This window comes from Excalfactoria chinensis, chromosome 1, assembly GCF_039878825.1.
Source record: "Excalfactoria chinensis isolate bCotChi1 chromosome 1, bCotChi1.hap2, whole genome shotgun sequence".
NCBI lineage: Eukaryota > Metazoa > Chordata > Aves > Galliformes > Phasianidae > Excalfactoria > Excalfactoria chinensis.
The window spans coordinates 9,961,058-9,981,979 of NC_092825.1; the positions used below are offsets into that span (position 1 = coordinate 9,961,058).

Sequence of the window (20,922 nt, forward strand, 5' to 3'; positions counted from 1 at the left end):
GCTTTCCAAGCATAAGGTTGTAATATAGTCTTAAAGATATGAATTAATTGTGAGAATGCTTGTTTCCAGGGTGTTGCATGTTGACCTTCTTTTAGGAAAACCTAAATTTGCTGACAATAGAAGCCTCCAGTAACACAATAGCCAAAATCATGTAATAAACTACAGATTCTAACAGAAAGAATTAATGTGGTCAGAAGAGCATGGGTACCTCCTGTAGCTGCAATGCTATAGTTTCCTGTCTGTGAGCCTGGGAAGGTGGTGTTGCTCAACAGTGACACAACCACTGCAGACAGGGCTTCTTTCTTCCATTTGCTTATGCAGGGGTGAGTCATTCAACAGCTCTTAGTGACCAACTCATCCAAAGCTTTTTCACAGGCTATTAAGAAGATACGTAAAGCAGATGTTCCTACACATTTGGTTTCCTCTTATTTTTTGTTCAGTCAAGATCATGGTATTTCCAGAAGTTGGACCAAGCTCAATCTATCTGAAAATTTTGCCCCCGAGTTTGGCTTGTACCTGACTTTTTGTTGTTTGATACAGCTTGAAATGTTTTCAACAAGTTTCACAGGAACAGTGTGAGATGGGGGGAAAAAAATGCACCCATTCAACAGATGGCAAAGCTATGTGGCTGTGGTTAGAGCCCTGATTTACAGTTGAGTGTGATGTCTCTCAGGCCTCACTGTTAACCTGCCACTATCTCAGGTGCTTTGCTGAGACTGAACACTGACTCAAGCAAAGAGATTTCAAACATTCTGTCAACAGTTTTCTTTCTTTTTTTTTCTTTTTTTTTTTTTTTTCCAATAATTTTATCTATATGCAGCTGGTTCAACTCAGTCTAGAGTCTAAAAGTAATGAATCTGCCAGTGGACTGACAAGTTCAACATAGAGAAAAGCTCACAAAGGGTTTGCTGCGATGTCTGATGTACCAGGGCTAACACAGGAGGCCTCTCTGTGAAGCTCTTGGCAGAACAGCAGTTGATGTCCATTGCAGTCATTATTTTATGATGTGTAAAAGTCAGGGTTTTGATTTGTTGTTGGTTTTGTGCATGCAGTATGGGTCAGAGGTGGCTGGGTCCTGCCTCTCTGATGCTCACCATACTGACAACTGCAGTGTTCACTTAGGAGTGGGGAAAGAAAAGCCTGGAGGAATTTAGAGAATGAGATTTAAACTCAGACCTATAGACTCGGCTTCTGGAATGCAGATTCCATCCAAATACCTGCATATTTTTCATCACTGATCACTGAGTTTTGTCTTTTCTATTGCCCATGTTCAGTCAGACCAGAAACTGGCGTTGTTATGAGTCACTAGTATTAATGAAGCTCAGTTGATTAATACAAGCCCCAGATTATGCTTTGCATTTCAAGGGAGTTTTTGTTCTTTTAACTTTACTATCATTCTCAATGTTATAATTATTTGTTTGTCTTTCCTTCTTCCTTCCTTGGGTTCTGTCTTCCTCCTCAATGTATTTCCCACTCTGCATACTCTCTACTCCATCTTTTAGCCTACGGGACATCAATGCTTTCCTCCCTTGCCATTCCCTGCTTATCAGTCCTCTCAGAACAGAATGTGTTCTCAGTGACATTGTCTTCCACATGGAGCTTGAAGACTGCAGTTGCTCAAGCAGGTTTGAGACAGAAAAAGCAGTCACTATGAGTCGTCCTGTCATCTTGCTGTCAGCTCAAAGGATGTTCCTCCAGATTGCCCCTGTCTGCCCTACACTCCTAGCCCAGGGATGAAGCAAGGTTACAAGCAGTTCCTAGTGAAAAGTCAGGGTAACAATGAGCGTAAATCTGTCACTTCACCTGGTACATTCTAGCAATGGGTTTACATTCTGGAGACACAGTAGCTTTTTTTTTTTTTTTTTACAACTATGTGAAATCATAACAATATAGAACTGCTTTCAAGGGGACTTCTGAAAGTAGCAAGTAAGCAGAGGAGGAAATAATCTTATTCACTTATATGATACTCACAGAATTAGCTTAAATTTCATGCTGTGACATGAAAAAATGGGACTAATTCAATGATCTTGTAGCTGGCTTACAACACAAAAGACTACCTGTTATGAACTACACTGCAAAATAGCTCAGATACTGCTATTTTGCATACATTTCCTGCAGTGCACAGTACTGTATCCTTTCCAACTTTCCTTCTGACCCAAGAATTCATTTTGCTGCCTTGCTGTTAAGGAAAATAACCAAAAGTGATTTTCAAAAAAGCTCAGATGTACCATAAGCGTTCTGACATGAACACACAGAAATGACTGATGGTGGCTACTGTGCTTACAATGGGGACTTCAGTACTACTGAGGAAGGAATAAGAAGTGTTTTCTAAGCACAAATATTTGCTTTTCATCTATTAAGGAACAGGCTAAGCAACAGTAGAAAGACTATTTTCAGAAGGAGTGGAGAGTTACAGCCCATAAGCATTATTGGAAGGATCTCTATTTATATATACAGGCTGCTGGAATTCCCTGCTCTAAGTGGTTTTATTTAATGAGTAGCTTTCTATTGCCTACTTTCCCTAATGGGAAAATTTATTCTAAATGTTACATCAACTTTACTAATTGCTTTAAAACAATGGAGCGTATCTTTCTGCAAGGATCTGTCCCTAATGGTATAGTAATGAGTCAAAGGGAAAGGTAAAATACTGAGTTAAAGGGAAAGACGTATAAGGTAAACAGTCCTTAACTCTGTGTATTTTGCTAAGTTGTGACAAAAAGGTAGATAGGAACCCAGTTTTTAAATAGGAAATGTTTTTAGGACACAAGGGCTTGGCGTCAGGCATTATCAGTATTTTCTCCAAATGCCCTGGATAAAATCTCCCCTCAGGTTCTGATTTCAGTTTTAAACAATGTTTGAGGACCAAAGACAATTTCGGAATTTTAAATGTGTGACATGCACTAATGGATCACTGAAACAAACCAGTTCTTCAGTTCTTTGGAAGCTCAGCTTCACATTCCTTTGCAGGTAGGATCACTGTCAACATGCTTCATATCCTGTAAGTCAGGGTCACAGGTAGCTGACACTTTGCAGGCAGCTGAAAAAAATCACAAAAGGCTGCAACTCCTTCCTGCACTTCTGATGCAATGTTCTAGATTGTATAGTTCAACATTTGACATTTACAAAGGGATGCAAAAAGACAGAGGTAGACTAGACTTAAGCTGTGTAAATTTGTGAGTGGATTATTCCTTTTAGCAGAAATATATGCATTCATGCACACACACACGTGCTTCTCCTTAGCTATAGTGAAGGATGCATCTGCAGCAGTTTAAAGCTTTGGTGTGTCTTGGCAGTTTGTAAATCTCTCCCAGGTTCCCATTGCTTTGCAAATACTGGCACCCAGTCTAGACCACAGATGTGCTATCAAGAGATTTAGTTTCAGTAATATTTCTTTGGAAGGAACTGGTTTATCGTGCCATTGCATAATGAGAATAAATGTTCTCCACAGAAGATTTTCATGAAAAATTCATGTATAATGTGCTCTGAGCATGCACAATTGATAGCTACAGATTTTTAAGTCTTGTCGGTTTTCAGTTTCTCTTTTCTTTTTCCTATTTTAGATGTCAACATATTGCAGTGTTCTACATGTGAGGTCAAGCCATTACATGCCACTACTCTGGCCATAAACCTTAATTTTTAAAATAAAATGCTTGGTTATTTGCTAGATTCCTTGAGGGGAAAAAAAAAAAAGATGTAAATTATTTATTGCAACCAACTTGCCCCACAGTCTGAGCTATGGAATTTAGTCACTGCCCTTAAAAGCAAAGGGAAAATTGCAGCTTTTCAGTTTACGTAGTCTACATCATGAATTGCCAAACAGGAAACCGAGATTTCCTTTTCTCAGTCACAAATTCATAAAAGTACACGTAAATACTTACCTATATTGTGGTGTACTCATGTTTTACTAACTGCAAAAGTCTATACTGCTCATAAAACTTTTGAAGGCCAAACAGAAACTTTATCATGTGTTCCCATTCCTCAGAATCAATACTGAACAAATAAATTTACTGAACTCAGACAAATTTCCAGGCCTTTCAAATGGGAGGTATTTTTTGCGTTCCCCTTCTCTCCAGTAAAAGTCCCTATACCCATCCTTCCGATTCTCCACAGTCTTTGTTTTCTGCCACATCTGAAATACTTCAGTGGGTGTCTCAGCCTTTATGAACCTCCATAGAATGACCCCTCCCATTTTGAGTGTTCTTTCCACTTAAGTACACTAAAACACTAATTTTCTTACTTATGGTATCTACCCACAAAAACTCCACCACTGGCAAATATTTTTTCCTTGTTACTTACTTCTTCAACCTGACAGGCTTGAAACTGTATTTTGACATAGAAGCTATAACTGAGTCATTACAGTGTCTTCTCCTTGCCTTTTTTTTTTTTTTTTTTTTTTTTTTAATTATTATTTATTTTTGCACATGGATCAAAGCAATAACTCCTACTAATACGTAAAGGGCTTAAGTATTGTTCAACTTTACTGGAAAAAAAAATATTTCAGCTCATTATTATTAGAAGTAGGTGAAGTTATTCTTTGTAATATATACCCTTCTTATCATCAGTTGTCATTTCATATTATTACTGAGTATGAATACACTTCAATTATACAGTAGCTCTCCTTCGCTTACTGCTCTGTTTTTACTGTAAGATCATCACTGATTTTGATTGATCTTTTCAGGTAGAATGATAACAGTGACTGTACTTACTCCAATCTTACCATGACTTCTTGAAGTTCATGTATAAGAATAATATTGTTTCTAGTCATGTAGAAGTTATCCATAGTTTGTTACTTGTGAGGGGGTTATCTCAGGGTGCTTTCTCACCCCAAATTAATATTTTTTCATACCTCTATCTGTGTCATAGTGCTGGCTTTGGTGGTTTATTTTCATAGTTGATAATTTTTCATCTTTTTTTTTTTTTTTTTTTTTTTTTCTCTGTCACATGGTGTGATTTTTTCACATCTTTTTCAGATCAAGGAACTGTACAGAAAGTTGTTGTCTTACCCACCAACTTCTCTGCAAGTGGAGAACTCATTTTAGAAGAGCTGGAGGTTTTTCAGGTTTGGCTTGCTCCTACATTTACTCTTCCAATGTGTATGTTCACACAAACACTTTGTTCTAAAAGACTTTGGCAAGGGAAACTGTGACTTGATAAAAGATCGAGTGAATGTGCCTACTGTCAACTTGATGCCCACCCAAAGAGCAAAATAAAATGTCTGAATGAGGAATGTAGGTAAACTTAAATCCCTTTTTAACCTGTTTATAAGTTCCTCATTTTTTATGTCGTCATACTATATAGGAGGATTTTGATAATGTTCTTAGGAGGTTATGTTATAGTGGCTTCTGGAATGCAACTTTTGTCATTGGCATGACGTATTGAAACTATCCCTATTTACAGATGAAATCTAAGATACTTCTTTAATTATCTGATATACTTCCTAATTCTGGGCAGCAAAACTGAAGCAAGCTAGTGTTTTTGCTCAACTGCAGATCTTCAAAGAGTCTGGAGTCAAAAACCTGACAAGATTAACACAACATGAACCAAAATGAAACACAAGTATATATGGGGAAAAATAAAGGAATAGCCTCTGTCAGTCACTCTGGCATGTAGTGTTTTGTAATATCCTAAAGAAAACATTTGTCCTCATGGTGAAGATTCCCCTTCAAATTTTTGAATGGGATGTTCTTTAAAATAAGTAGCCTCAGGGCAAATGGTGTTATTCATTTATATACTTAGCTAAGGGTTTTGTCATGGGTGTTTCTTCTATTTCACTGAGAGTATACAATAACAAAAATGTAAGCTTTTTATCTAGACATGCAATAATAGATCTTTCACTAAGAAAAGGAGTACTTTCTGTGTCAGCCTTCAAAAAAGCATAATTAGCTCCCCAGGCTTTTGTTGAAAACCTCCCTTTGAAAAAGATATATGTAAGTAACACTACTTAGAGTGCCATTTGCCCGGTTATTACTTACTCCATTTACAGAAAGTAGACAGGTGGGATGGGAGGAATCTTGATTCTAAGCCTCATTTCTGGGCATCTGTGCACAGACCTTTTTATCTTGAACCTTCAAAATCACAATACCATAACTACAGCAGTTGCAGTCTTTGTGGGCAGTGTGGCAGTGTTTTAATGAGTCTTTCCAAGTGAAGGGAATGAGGTCACTGGCTCTATGCTAGTAAATATGGAGAGTAAGCAAAGCAAAGATTCCAGAATGTAAGCAAGATGTGGCATCAGATCCTGTGTTGTATTGGAATTTGAATTTCCAGACAGTTCAGTCATAAAATACTGCAGAGCAGCTCTACCCTCCTTCATACATTTGCCAATTCTTATTATTTGCAGCCAAATTTTCTAGTTCTGGCCTTCCCACTTTGCCCGTAGTCCACTGCATAATCCTGACCCACCAGTGGGGCTTTCCTTTGTGACTGAGCAAGTGCTAAATCTTCAAAAAATGCTAAGCATTTTTATTACCATCATTCTGATCATTTGTTTGGATGAGAATAATGAACTGCTTCACTTGCTTAAGGCAATGAATGTGATAATTCCTTTTCCAGCTCTCTAAGATTTGGTTTGGACACAGATAATAACAGACTTCGGTGATGACACACAGTAGTATACTGTACTGTCTCTGGGAACAAAACATTCAGTAACACACATGCCATTTTTAATATCCTTATCATCTATAATCTGAAAGCATGTGTTGGATGTTAGCCAAACTGTATGCACTGTAGATAATGCGTAGGAGAAATACGACATATTCTTAGGAGAGTCATGTAGTAAATATGCATGAGCTATTGCATGATTTTTCCGTATCATCAGTTTTGAAGAACAGAAGTTTCTTATTGCAAAGTGAGAATACTGGCTCCAAAACACATTGCTGCTGTATTGCTGAACTAACACAAATGCAGATTAATTAGTACCATACAAAAATCAGTGCACGTAATGAATAATAATGCCGTTGAGCTCATCCAGTGCATTTACTGAGACATTCATTGTATACATAAAATTGGTTTAGTTGTGCAAATAGAAAGGGTAGTAGGGGATGATGCTTTTCCAAGATGTGGAAAGCTAAAAGTTCTGTTACATATGACTCAGGTTTTATTGAACATTAAATACTGATTTTATGAGTGGGTTAATGAGAGTCTTAGTAAAAGTGGTTTGAAATGTTGTCTTTCAGAGCAATTCTCCTATAACAACAATGAAGATTTCATCTAAAAAGGTAAGTAGAAGAGGAATGCTTGCTTAATATAAAAGTAACTTTTAACTTTAATAGAGAAACAAATCAACAAATCAACCTGAAATTTTAACAGATCAATTGTAATGCATCACAGTAAGTATAGACAAAACATTTTCTGTAATTAACATTGAAAAACATGACAGGATCTGACATGAGCTGTTCATCTGATAAAGAGCCAGTAGGATAAAATGATTTATATTAATTATTTATGATTTCTAAATCACATAAAGTATTTTTTTAAAAATAATTCAAAAATGACAAAAAAAAAAAAAGAAAGAAAGAAAGAAAGAAAGAAAGAAAGAAAGAAAGAAAGAAAGAAAGAAAGAAAGAAAGAAAGAAAGAAAGAAAGAAAGAAAGAAAGAAAGAAAGAGAAAAAGAAAAGAAGTTTTAAAAGATGAAATTTGTACTCCATATTTTAGTTGTCCTAAATAGAAATTTTCCTTCAGATGTATGATGTATTGAAAAAATATATAATGTTGGATCTGTGGAGAAATTGTACAGGTCTGTTCATTACTAGCAATGATGGAAATAGGAATGGTGAAAATAAATGTGAGGATATTGAATGAAATGTCAAACACCCAAACTGAAAATAGTAATCCCATGATTTTCAAAGCAATGTGTTGCTCAGTATTTCACAAAACAATGAAGAAGTAAATACTCCTCATTCTTCGCTGAATTAAATTCAGTGTAATTTATTAGATTTAAGACTAAAAGAACAGGGAAGTGTCTAGATTTTCTATTAAATAATATTTTATATTTAAGGAATAACTGATTAATAGTTTCTGTGTTAAAGTGATACTTTGGCCAAGATTCTAATGATTCACCTTTAACCTCCCTTGTAAAAGTTATCATTTATTATAAAAGTTCTACTGGCTTATTTTTCCAGGTATCAAAACCTGGCTCTAAGACCCAGCATAATCTCTAGGATTTATGTCTTGGAAATCTATGCACTGGAGAATCCAAGTAGGAACTCTGCATAATATTTATTGATGTGACTATATGCAGAGAAAATATGTAGTTCAAAGGCATGAGCCAACAGTCCTCTGTGAATAGGAACCAAGTTCTCGAATCTGAGCAATATTAAGTCATCCTGCCTGTCTCAACATGGAATAATAACACTCAATGTCAAAAAAAATTCACATTCTAACTAGTTCTGAGTGTTTTCTAGCAGGAAGGTGGAAACATTATAGTTCTGTTCACTTGAGAGATGTTTTTTTTTTTCTTGGTTTTATGTGTATTAGTGGCTCCTCTCTTGGTCTTGAGTTAAGTCTTGCTTGAAGCTTCTCCATATATAAAATATTTTTTTCCATTTCCTTCTACAGCAACAGCTGTATGTGAGCTCAGAGGAAGGGGTCACACAGGTCCCTCTCCACCGCTGCCATATCTATGGGACTGCCTGTGCTGACTGCTGCCTCGCTCGGGATCCATACTGTGCCTGGGATGGCAACTCCTGCTCCAGGTTCTATCCCACAGGGAAAAGGTGAGTGGCCTTATGAAGTCTGCCAGAAATGTAGGAATAATGCATTTACGCTGCTATGTAGCTAGGAGCCTTGTAATGTGGTATAGAAGTGGAATGTCATTCCTTTCAGGAGCACATACAAATAGGTACTCAGTATTGTTCATCACCTCGGACTGTATGCTAGAAGGCTTGCCTTTTCATATTTAAAGCAATGAATGATGGGAAACCAAAACCAAAACATAAAACCCCACCTTATTTAAAATCAGAAATATTAATCTGATGTCTCACACACACACACACACACAAATAAATAAAAATAATCAAATAAAAAATAAAAATTAAAAAAAAAAATCAGTGAAACATTTGTTCCCTTTGTTAAAATTCAGTTGCTTACTATAGATAAAATTAAGATAGCTCTAAATACAGTCAGATATCACTGAGGTTGTTTGATGAATAAAGTCTTTTTGTTGTTGTTGTTGTTGTTGTTGTTGTTCTTCATTTGCTCCTAAATGAGAAGAATTATATTTATGGAAATTTCAGGCAAATGTGACTTCCATGTAGTGCTTTCAGATTTGCAGTTTTTGACACAAGATTTATTAATGCAGTTAAGAAGAGCAATTTCTCTTTAATTTACAACAGAGCTAGTTGTCTATCTCATAATTCTTATGCAAAACAGAGCCTCTTTCCACCTCCCTAGGGAAATGTTTAATAGCATGGGGCTGTAGTAAGCTCTTGTATTGCTAAGATTCCACTTCATATACAAACAAAGCTGCAAAGTGAACAGTGAAATGTTACTGCAGACAAGACAAACCTTTCAGTTACGTGCCAGAGCTTTACCCTGTGGATGCCACTGTGCTCATTCCCTGAACCTGGCCTGCTCCAGTGACCAACTAGTTGATAACAGTGTTACTCCTAGGAACTAAAGATGACTTGAGTAAACATTCTTGAATTCATGTATTCTTGAAAAATTTCTAATTTCAGATAAAAAATAAAGCCCAACATGGCTATAGCTGTTAAAGATGCAGTACAATACCTGAGCCTTTTACTGCTTTCACTTATTATATTCAAACAGTCTGCAAATTGATTGTTTTCTTCCATGGAGCAAAGGTCAGTAGACAGAGGAGAGGAACGAAAAAGAAAATCCCCAAGTCTCAGGCCATCTAACTCCTACACTAACTGAAAGATAATGAGCAGTGAGGTATACAGTGCACAGTTTCCAGTGGATTCCTTTTCATCTCCATGTATACACCCAGGGTTATTTCCACTGGGGCTTTCTTTCTTGTTGACATTTTATGTGCAATTTGCTTTTTATATAAAGTGAAAATAAATACCTAGAATTGTAAGGAAGAAATAATCTGTTTTTCACATGTGAAGGAAGTGAGTGGTCCTGTTAAATAACAGGAGAGATTATAAAGAAAAAGACATTGGTAGTTAAAGCCAAACCCCATAGTTTAGGCAGTAATATCTTTCTGTTGGACACATTTGTTCATTTGAGTCTTTTGACACCCTGTCTGTGTTCCTCACCTAAACTGATTTACCTGGGAATATCTTCATTTTCTAAAACCACCTTCTCAGACTTCTTTTGATAAGTATCAGAGTTAAAGTTTAGATCCTCAGAAATGCTTAATGTAACAAGCATGCCATTGCTGATGGAGTGGAACAACTCATGGTAGCAACAGGCATCCTGAAATTCACTGAGAAATTCTTCACTGTCTCTTCTGACTTACACATACAGTTCACACAGGTTAAGATCCTAAGGCATAATCACATGTTTTTAATGTTTACCATCAAAAATATACTTGGAATGTCAGAAATTACTTCTTTGATAGTTCAACTTTCAAATGTTGCCTTTCAAAACTATCCAGTGAAGGATCTAGTACCTGGTATAGAATGACCAAAGAAGCATCACCATTCACTTAGCAATGCTGCAGCTCTGGGGACATTTGGGTTTCATATTCATAAGTCATTAGTGCATAGTTTAAAGTAATGTAGTTACATATCCCATTCCTTTGCAACAAGCGTCTATCAGCAATATATTTTTTTCACTGAACTTGATAAATACTGAACTAATGTATGGAACATTCAGCTTTAAAAAAGTAATATATACTAAGAATAAAAATTCAGGTTCCAGATCTTCATGCACTGAATTCTGTGAGCAGTGACCTCCTATCCACAGAGAGATAAAATGTCAGTAGTCCCAGTCCCAGTAAACTCCTAAACAACTTACAGAATCGTGGTTTTGAATCTGTCATCCAAATAGTATAATAAAGTCTCATTTTGAAGTATTTTAAGACATGGTGAGTTTGAGTATCTTCTGGAAGGAAAGGAATTTATATGTACTCAACTAAAGGCAGAACTGAATCTGAGCTGCTCGTAACCATTCTGAATCCTTCTACCTCTCTTCTATCACAGTGGCTACAGGCACTAAAAATCTGCTGCCTCCCAAAATCACACAGAGAACATGTTCTGCACCATGATTTTCTGTTGGTGCATTAGATATGAGCTCTGTGACTCTTCTAGACCACATTCTAAGATGCTTGCTGATTTGAAGACCATCCGAACCTATGTCTACTTTATGCATCACATCTAGCTCTTCCACCGCTATGACTTCATTGTAAAACTACTTTGCCTACCAAAGAACAATTGTCTTAAAAAACTCAGCAAGCTGATTCACTTAAACAGTATCTACTCTCTAACATCCCTGACAGCAGAAAAGTAACCTCAGAATAAGTCATGAACTATACCTGATAACTGATCAGGTTAAAAAAAAAAAAAAAAAAAAAAAAAAAAAAAAGTTTACTTGAAGTATAGTTGTTTTGGAATAACAATTTGTGTTTTAAAATATCTTAGGAGGAGTCGTAGGCAAGACGTGAGACATGGAAACCCTCTGACTCAGTGCCGAGGTTTCAACCTGAAAGGTACTGTAATTTAAAGATCCTTATGCTATATAAAGAATGCATGGCTTTCCTCATATGATTCATTGCAGCTCACATCTGTGTGGTTTACTGGTAAAGCATAATTATTTTCCAAGTCTGAGTCTTTCCTTGCAATTACGTGAATCCTGCATAAATGTCATAAAATGATAACTCATGAAATGTAGAGTTCAACATACATGAAATAAGAAGCTGATAGTATTGACAAGAAACAGGTATAGTGAATTTGAGAGCTCTTATAAGTCCTTTAAGTCTTTATTAATTTCTCTTTATGTGATTAAGGCTCAACCCTGAACATTTAGAGTAGCATAGAACTCGAGGTTATATTGTTTTTTGGAGCACATCTTTCAGCAGGTTCCTTTTCGTTGTCATTATTCCTTTCTCCTACCACAAAGAAAAATTAATTTATTCAAACCTATTTATAAATTCCCTTATTTCTAGTTGTGCAACTGTTTAGCCAGGCTGGCACAGTGCAGATAGACAGTGGAGAAAAGACTCTGCCTTCCCAGCTGCCCCTTTCTCCACATTGCTAGTCAACAGTCAGGTGTGGCCAAAGTCACAAAGTAGATATACGCATAAAGGCAGCTTAATCCTTTTTAAGCCCATGCATGCCTAAGTGAGGCTGTGGCAACATCAAAACACAGGCACACATTAGAGAATCACATTCCAGGTTTTCAGCCTGTGTCTTCTAAGTGTGCTCTCAACTGTGCTATCTGGAGATGAAATAATAAATCTCACTGTAAATTGCTGATTGAATTTTTGACTGAATGAGTGAAGAATGCTTGAAGAGTTATATGTCAAAGGTTCAGTCATATAAAATTTTTGTTTTTTTTTCTTTCTGTATCCCACAAGAGTCTCCTGCTCACTCTTGTGGTCTTTTTTCTTCCAGGAGTAAGTCAGGCATAGCATCCTCAGCCCAAATGTGGCTAATTGTTCTCTGGCTGGCAGGCTACAATGCCAATGTATTGTTTCCCATGACTCAGTGTTAGGTCACTTATATGAATCCAGATAGTTTGAACAAGTTAATCACAAACTTGTGATCAACTTCACCCCACTGTTACAGATTATGCACCTGAGCTCTGAGACATTCATATTAAAGTTCAGGCTCTGAACCATGAAGAAACTTGAGCTGTGTGTCCTACCTTGCAGTCATGTGCAGTGATCACCCACCCACTGTCTTTCCCAAGGACTGGTGTCTCCTCTTTCAATGTGGAAAATGTGAGACTCTCACCTGTCTGCTTTGTGGCTTGAGAAAAAACAAACATTTAAACTTTGACATTCTTGTGACACAGGAATCCTGTTTTCAAGACATTTTTCTGAGTTTTGAAATATTTATAGAATTGGATGTTTGAGTAATCTTAAAGGATGTTTTGGTGACAGCAGTGTAGGTAGATGACACTGTCTTTCCTGGGGAATAAAAAAGAAAAAGAAACAGCAACTTGACTCTTTCAAAATATAATTCAAGCTATTTGTCACAAAGCTCCTATGTTGGGAGGAAAACTGAAATCTGTTTAAAGGACAAAAGAGCAGAGTTGGATGACAACAAGAAATCTTCCAAGTTTATGAGAAGTGATAGTCTTGAAACTCAGATTTCAAACATGACAGGTTGCATGCCTTAGACCAAAACCAATATTTTTAGCATATTGCTATTTTTTTAATAGATTATTAAGAACTAAATGGTTTGTAATATTGCTTTTAAAATGTTCTGTTAAGTACTTCAATATTTTTTATCCTTGTGTTAGTGTTTATGGCCATTACAGAAATGCATTTTTATTTTGTCATTGTTCTTCTCAGAATTTGTAAGTGGTAGTAGGATGGACTAGTGGTGAAGTTAGATATTGCTACAGCTTTGATTCCTCCCAAATTTTACAGCCACAGATAGAACAGACAAGCTCAGTTAGTTTATGATCTTTGAATGAAAAATGTCTGCATTATTCTGGTAAAAAAAAAAAAAAATGCAGTTGATTTTGTCACAGCCTCACAAATGTGCTGAGAACTTTCAAGGAATAAAACCAGGGAAAGTCTCCTTCTTTTATTAGCATAGATCCCCATTTCATATGTGAAGAAACTGAGAAGAATTGGAGATAAAATGCGTTCATAGGAAGACCAGTTTTAGGACTGTGCAAAAATATAGTATGATTACTACTTGCTTGTGAAAATAAATACTTTTATTTTATATATTTAGTAAGCTTTTAAATTTGAAGTTTGATTTTTTTATTTATTTTTTTTTTTTCAGGACAAATATTTTAATTTGTGGCAAATAATGAGCATCTAAAAGTTCCTTTCAGTAAATGCCATCTAGCGAGAGTATAAAGGGCCACAGCAAGTCTAAATGATGACATACATTCAGCACATGCCCATGTGCTGCTGGAGTGCTTTGTATCTTTCCTGATCTCTGTTGATTGCCTAAGTATTCACTGAATTTCAGATTTAGAGCTAGACCCTTTTTCTTGCTTTTTGAGAGGAGAATGCTTGAGAGTCAAGTCTGCCCTCTCTTGCCTCCCTGTGATAATGCATGACCACTGAAATGGATAGAGTTGTCCTTATGTCATGATGCATTTTTGAATCATACCAACAATATTGCCCTAATTTCCAAACTGTGAAGTGTGAAGAAATATACCAAATACTTTGTTCTATGTTGGACAGTTCCAACAAGGTGGTTTTGTCATAGTAGAGAATGAGATCCTTTCAGGAAACAATATCCCCAGGCTGTTATTCCATCTGGAAGCAGCAATTTCCAGACAGAACTCCAGTCAGTAGAAATGTCTGGGCATGCATTTGCCTACCTGCCCACAGGTATCCCACTTTCTCAGAAGAGATCATATCTAAGTGATAACACCAGTATTTGGAACTGTCTTTTATTTGTTGCATTTTTATTTTCTTTCTTGGAAAATTCTTTACCATGATATCTATTATCTGCTAATATCAGGATTAGATATACTTCAATTGTCTGTATTGCAGGTGATGCTACACGGCTATTTATTTTCTATACAACAACAACATTTACAGTAACCTGATCTGTCTTCTTTTACTTTGTAGCATACAGAAATGCAGCAGAAACAGTCCAATATGGAGTAAAAAACAACACCACCTTTCTTGAATGTACACCCAAATCTCCTCAGGCTTCTATTAAATGGCTGCTACAGAAAGATAATGACAGGAGGAAAGAGGTGAGTAATGTCAACAACAGCTCTGGAAGGGACCCCAGTCAGCCCATCTCAGAACAAGGAAAGATGGCATTTGTGTTTTCATTAGACCGTGAAGCTGAAGAATTTGTGTGGGTGCAGGACATCAGACAGCCCTTTATTTGTATAAATTAAGGTAGTCTTCAGTGTAGCAGAAAGGCATTTCACTCCTCAGCTCCACCAGCTCTGAACAGAAGAAAACAGCTATTAAATAATAATAATAAAGTCAAGGAACTAGATAATTAATTTTTCTTTCTCACTTTACTAATTGTAGATGCAAGTTTGCAGCACTTGGGATTTATTATTGATCTGAGCAAAGAGGCTTAAAGGCAGTAAGCTGTGTAAAGTTCAGGAAGAAGTCTTCTTGCAGTGGCTTTTCTGTGCTTTTGAAAAGATAAAAGGCATAAGTGGGAGAAATGTGAAAGGTTTCTTTAGCAAGAACACATATTGACAAAAGCATTTCCCCACCATGCTGCAATCACATTTTCCATTAGTGCAGTCTCTAAGGCTCTCAAATTTCAGCACTATAATATACAGTAAGATTGTTTATGAGGAACACATCTTTTTTAACTAATATAAAAGGGGAAAAATCCATTTTAGGTCTGAGGCAGTTACTGTGTGAACAAGAAGGAATATCTTCTGTAAGGAAAAATTAAGTGTTATGGTATCTGTTGATAGTTTATAAATACTAGAAAGCACTACTCTCATAACAGGCCATTTTCCAAAATCAGATAGGACTTAGAAGCCTTTTGTGGAGTCTTTTCATCATATTCTCTCCTGTAGTCTTATGATAGATAAGTCATGTCCTGGTAATTTAGGTGAAATTCTTTAACCCATTGCTTCAGAATAGCATCTTCCTCTTTTTTTCTTGTTGTATTCTATATAAGTACTAGAATCAATGCAGTTTTAAATAGAAATGGTCAAACTAAAGTAATCAAATGGTTGATTAAATTTTAAACTGAACTTAATCTCTTAGTTTTTTTACAATTACAATAGCACAATAAATAAATGAGTTCCCAAAAGGTATGATGAGAAGTTCAGTGTCAAAACAGAAAAATATTTCATACAAATAGCAGCACTGTTATTCTTAGATAATGGGGAAATTAGCAATTTTTATTTCATAGCTAATATGCCAAGGGAATGCACAGTCGTTTTTAATCAGATGATGACAAAACAAGCTGTGGTAACTTGCTTTCTTCAGATGATGTGACCATCTCTTGGGACTGTCCAAAGTCTGAAGCCAGAAAGGATATGAGGGAGTAGAAAAATTGGCCTATGTTTCCAATGAGGTAACATAAGCTGATGCTATATGAAGAAAACTTCTGTACCAGGCTTTAGACTCCACAGCTCAGATAGAGTTCTTCAGAAGTTAGTTCCAGAAACTCACTAGCAGTCCTAGTTTTCACCAGAAGCCATATTCTATTCAGTGACAGATCAAGCCTTGTCTTAATCACGCACCTTTCTTCCATCTCAATAGCAACCTTTGATGATGGAAAAGGCATTCACAGACATGTAACCCTGGCAAATAAAAGTTTGTTTTTCCAACTTCTCATCTTGAACATTGCAGTGACTTTTCTTTTATAAAGATTTACATCTTTATCTCCATCCCAGTCAAATCCACTTTAATGTAATGAATAAAAATATTGAAATTATTTTTTCTAGAGACACTCATGTTAGGAGCTAGCCTCTTTTCTAACAATAGCAGGCATAGTGGCCCCTGTGATTCATGATGAAGCAAAACATAACACCTTTAAAATGTTCTTTAAAAAAAGATAGAGACATTTAAAGTAATATTTAAGGAGTTGCAATACCGCATTGTTTTGTAACATTCTTGAAAAAGTCCCTTCTGTCTTTCCTACCTTTAGGTTAAGCTGAATGAGAGGATCATAGCTACTGAGCAAGGACTTCTCATTCGCTCTGTCCAAGACAGTGATCGGGGGCTTTATCACTGCATCGCAACAGAGAACAATTTCAAGCAGACCTTAGCAAAGATCAATTTCAAAGTGCTGGATACAGAGATGGTGGCCTACATGACTGACAAGTGGTCCCCGTGGACCTGGGCCAGCTCGGTGCGAGCCCTGCAGTTCCACCCGAAGGACTTTGTGGGAACTTTCAGTCACTCCGAAATGCAGATGATCAACCAATACTGCAAAGACAGTAGACAGCAAGGCCAGAGGAGGGAAGAACCCCAGAAGATGAGAGGGGACTACAGCAAACTAAAGGCCCTTATCAATAGCAGAAAAAGTAGAAATAGAAGAAATCAGTTACCTGGTTCTTAATTTTGCAGCAGGAGATATCTTTGTCCTCAATGTAGAGGGCTTATATTTGTCTGTTGAGAACAAAGTTGTGCAAATACAATGAAAAATTAGATGAAATTGCAACAAGCCTCAGAAAAGATCCTCCTTCAAATAAAATGCAGTGTAACTCAACTAAAGAAAAGATGTGGAGCATTTTCAGTCCTAGATGCTTACTGGCACTAGGTTAGGCTATGTCATGGAAACAAAAATGAGTGTTCTTCTTAAACCAGATTCGTATTTAGTATCTCAGTATTTAATTACAGTTCAACAGAAATTGTTACAAACTCAGTGCAGTATCTTGCAACTCTGGAGCTGTACCAGACTGGTGGCGGAAGAATCTGGATTAAGATGCACGCCCCAAGAAGGATGGTACTAAAATTTCTTTGCACTGCATTTGTGAACACGAGTTTTTACTTGTTTACTAATTGATACTGGGTTTACAGCTTTCACTCATTGTTCAAATCATGTAAGTACGTGCAGATAAGGTGCACATAAAGTGTCGTAGAAATGTGTCATTCATTCAGAGGTCAAATGAAGGAATGAGTAGAAGAAAAAATTATGTTTTTATACTTTGTCAGAGGAAACACTGATTATTGTTCATAGTATGAGTTGTAATAAATTAATGAGTTCTGGAATGTAACTTAAAATATCTCTGCTCATATTGATTTTTATTAATATACGATGTTCTATAACACTACATAGCTTTATAAGTGGTACAGTGCTAACATGAGAATGTTCATTATATGTACAATTTTTAAAAGCACCTAAGTGACTTGGGTATTTAAGCTGTTTTCAAAGAATTACACTCCTCTGGTTTGTTTTTCAAAAGACAGAATGTGTAGGATGTTAATACAAAAAAATTATTTAATCGATTCCATAGTTAAATTGAGGTTGGCCTGCAATATAGAAGTTATGAACATCTTTGACAATTTTAAAACTTATGTTTTCAGCTTCTCAACACAGAAAATGTTATCTAGATTTTTTAAATTAAAGCATTTCCACTTCTCTTTTTAATGTTTTTACAGTTTCCTCCTCTATTCTGTTTTTCTGCTGTAAAGAATATTCAAAAAAAAGAAATGAATAATGTTAAGAAAGGGAGAAAAACGATATTTAAAAAACTGGTTAGGGTCAAAAAAAAAAAAAACCAAACAAAAAGTGTAACAACACTTTGAGAGATTTTAATAGAAATATTTTTGTTCAAGAAGTAGCTGTCAGGCCTAATGAAGTTCATAGTGTTGCTAATTGGTTGCATGTGCATCAAGCTATCCTGGTAAAAACAATCACCCTTTTTTTTTGAGCAACGCCTATACCAAAAAATAGGGACAGGTGTTCCTTAGTTTACTGTGTAAACTTCAGAATCCACTGAATCTCTTCAGAGGAAACAGACACCAGGGATTTAAAAAGTGGGAGTAACTTAGAAAAAAAATGTTTTATTTTATGATAGTGTCAGCTATTTAACTAAGTATGGTTAGCTCAACAAAAACATAAACAAAAATAATTTTAAAAAGGAGCTTTCTAAAAAGCCGTTGAATGAAAATAACTTCTGAGCCCAGCAAAGTTAAGAAAAAGTGGTTAGTTCCAGCCAGTAACATGGATATTGTACATTAAAGCATGATTTTAAAAAAATTAATGGTTGTTTGTTGAAACTCTTGCAGAACATAGGAGGACACCTCAAGTTTCATGCCAGTGTGAATGAAGATCTAGTGCAATGGATTTTACTCTATTACTGAGATGATACCATAGTTCTTTATGTCATATAATTGCCACCTGGCACAGGATAGCTGGGAAATGGGCCCTGATTTGTTAAGCCACTCAAACACTCTCCCTAAGACTCTCTGATGCTGATGGGAGCTCTTGGACTTTGGTTTATGTGCTTAATGCTTATTTCAAAGGGGATGGCAATGCCTGCCTGTTCGTCTACTACTGTGTAGCTGAGTGCTTTTCTTAATCAAGGCCTAAATGCACGTTTCTGTTGCATGCAGACACTGGTATCTGGGGTTCTTCTCATGGAAACCAGTGAGTATAATTTCTCTTCTGCAAGCTTGAATCTGGCCCCAAGAGCTAGCAGAATTAAAAGAAAAATAATAATAATAATAATAATAATAATAATGGGTTTTTTTGTTTGTTTGTTTGTTTGTTTTAAAAAGATGGGTAAGAGGTAAGAAGATTTTGTTTTCCCAGCTGACTTTCAGTGGAGCAAACTGGTTTTCATTTGTTTGTTGTTGTTGTTGTTGTTTTCCCTGAGGACAACTGACTTCTGGAGTGTATAACTTACAAACCAAAAACCGAGTGCCACAAAATGAAACTACCTCCTAGAATGACATTAGTGCATATGTTCTCTGTGCTGCCATGTTCTTCTTATCTCCTATTCACTGCAGAGTTAATGTGATCTTAGCATCTATTGTGAGGATCATAATTGCTTCCAGATGGAGTAAAGTGATTAATAAGTATTTAAGGCTACAATTTAGCCTTTAAGTGGTTAGGTACAGTGATGTTTTAACAGGCCTCCATTAGGCCTCAAAAATTATAGTTACACTGTTTTCTAATAGAATATTGGCAATAAGGGATTCCGTTAAAACAATCAGCATAGCTCACAGTTTTGTGTGATTATAAAATAATATTTTTAAAGCTGCTTCATATACCATTATTATGGTATGACTGTTTAAGGGATTATACTTAAACTAACATTTTTCCTGCTGCATGAAAACTTCAGCATATATATAATAACCTTCTGTCAGTGCGTAAGCAGTCCAAGCTTCCACGCTTTAGCAGCCTTCCCCTGTGTGTAGAGTAGTCAGGAGCCAGATGCGCAGCTGGTATAAACTGATGGAACTTCCTTGCTGTCCATTTAGCTACTGTGCATTCTGCCATCTGAGTGTTTGGCCCTAAATGTACAGAATACACGAACTGCAATTCTCCTTTGTTTCAAGTAGCCCCTCTACTGTAGGTGACACCAAAAGTTAGGACTGTAATATTGTTTGTGCTATTTAATACTTCCTATTTTGAGGATTACTAAATAATGTATATAATTTTATTTCTTAAAAAATACAAAAGCAAAAAGACTTCTAGGCATAACTTCACCAAATGTAAAGATATGTTCTCTGCTAAGAACTTCACCGTGTACTGATATTTTCAGGCTATTTTTATTTTGTCTAGTTTGTAAAGTTCGCTGAAATCTTGACCTAACGATGTGTTCTTCGCAACTGTTGTTACTGTAGATATGCGTGTTTTATTAAGAAAATCCTGTTTTTAAAAGTGTAGGTATGTGTATAAGTTTCTAGCACGATGAAACTGTCATTACAGTGAATATGCATTATATGGTGTGTAAGAAAGAACAAAATGTAGTTTAAAATAGTATTATTTAATTGAATATCTAAAATACTATTTGCCTGACAAAATAAAGTGTGTTGCAACAAGTTTGTTTGGTTTTTTGTTTTGTTTTGTTCTGTTTTGTTTTGTTTTGTTTTTTTAAATATACTTCTTAACAGTTGTTTGTTAAAAATAAGGAGTTTTATCTCTTTATCTGAAGAACAATCCCAAAGGGTTTCTTAGGCAAGTTCAAGGAAGCACTTGCACCATCAGGTATTGCAGCTGATCAGTTCTGAGCCCCTCTCCAGTATGAACACTCACCAAAAAGATTTCCAGGGATAGATGAGGACTCCAGGTTGAATTCTTACAGAAAAGATCTGTGCTGAATACCTTGCATGTAAACTGGACAACATTTTCTTGTTGCATATACATACATGAAATATGTATTTTTTCATATATATCTTTTTCATATTTGTATACAAAAAAATATATTTTCTAGTAGCA

At 36.0% G+C, this 20,922-nt stretch overlaps 1 protein-coding gene across 1 annotated transcript in view; it reads left to right on the forward strand.

Annotated features, from left to right (window-relative positions):
• The window catches only part of SEMA3C (semaphorin 3C), a 118,186-nt gene extending 99,602 nt beyond the window's left edge, over window positions 1-18,584 (forward strand). Inside the window, exons 13-18 of the mRNA XM_072351084.1 lie at window positions 4,971-5,059; window positions 7,176-7,217; window positions 8,558-8,715; window positions 11,545-11,612; window positions 14,667-14,797; window positions 16,678-18,584. Coding sequence (XP_072207185.1) covers window positions 4,971-5,059; window positions 7,176-7,217; window positions 8,558-8,715; window positions 11,545-11,612; window positions 14,667-14,797; window positions 16,678-17,091 — 902 coding nt within the window. The 3' untranslated portion in view covers window positions 17,092-18,584. The remainder of the gene's footprint in view (window positions 1-4,970; window positions 5,060-7,175; window positions 7,218-8,557; window positions 8,716-11,544; window positions 11,613-14,666; window positions 14,798-16,677) is intronic.
• Window positions 18,585-20,922: the final 2,338 nt, after the last annotated feature.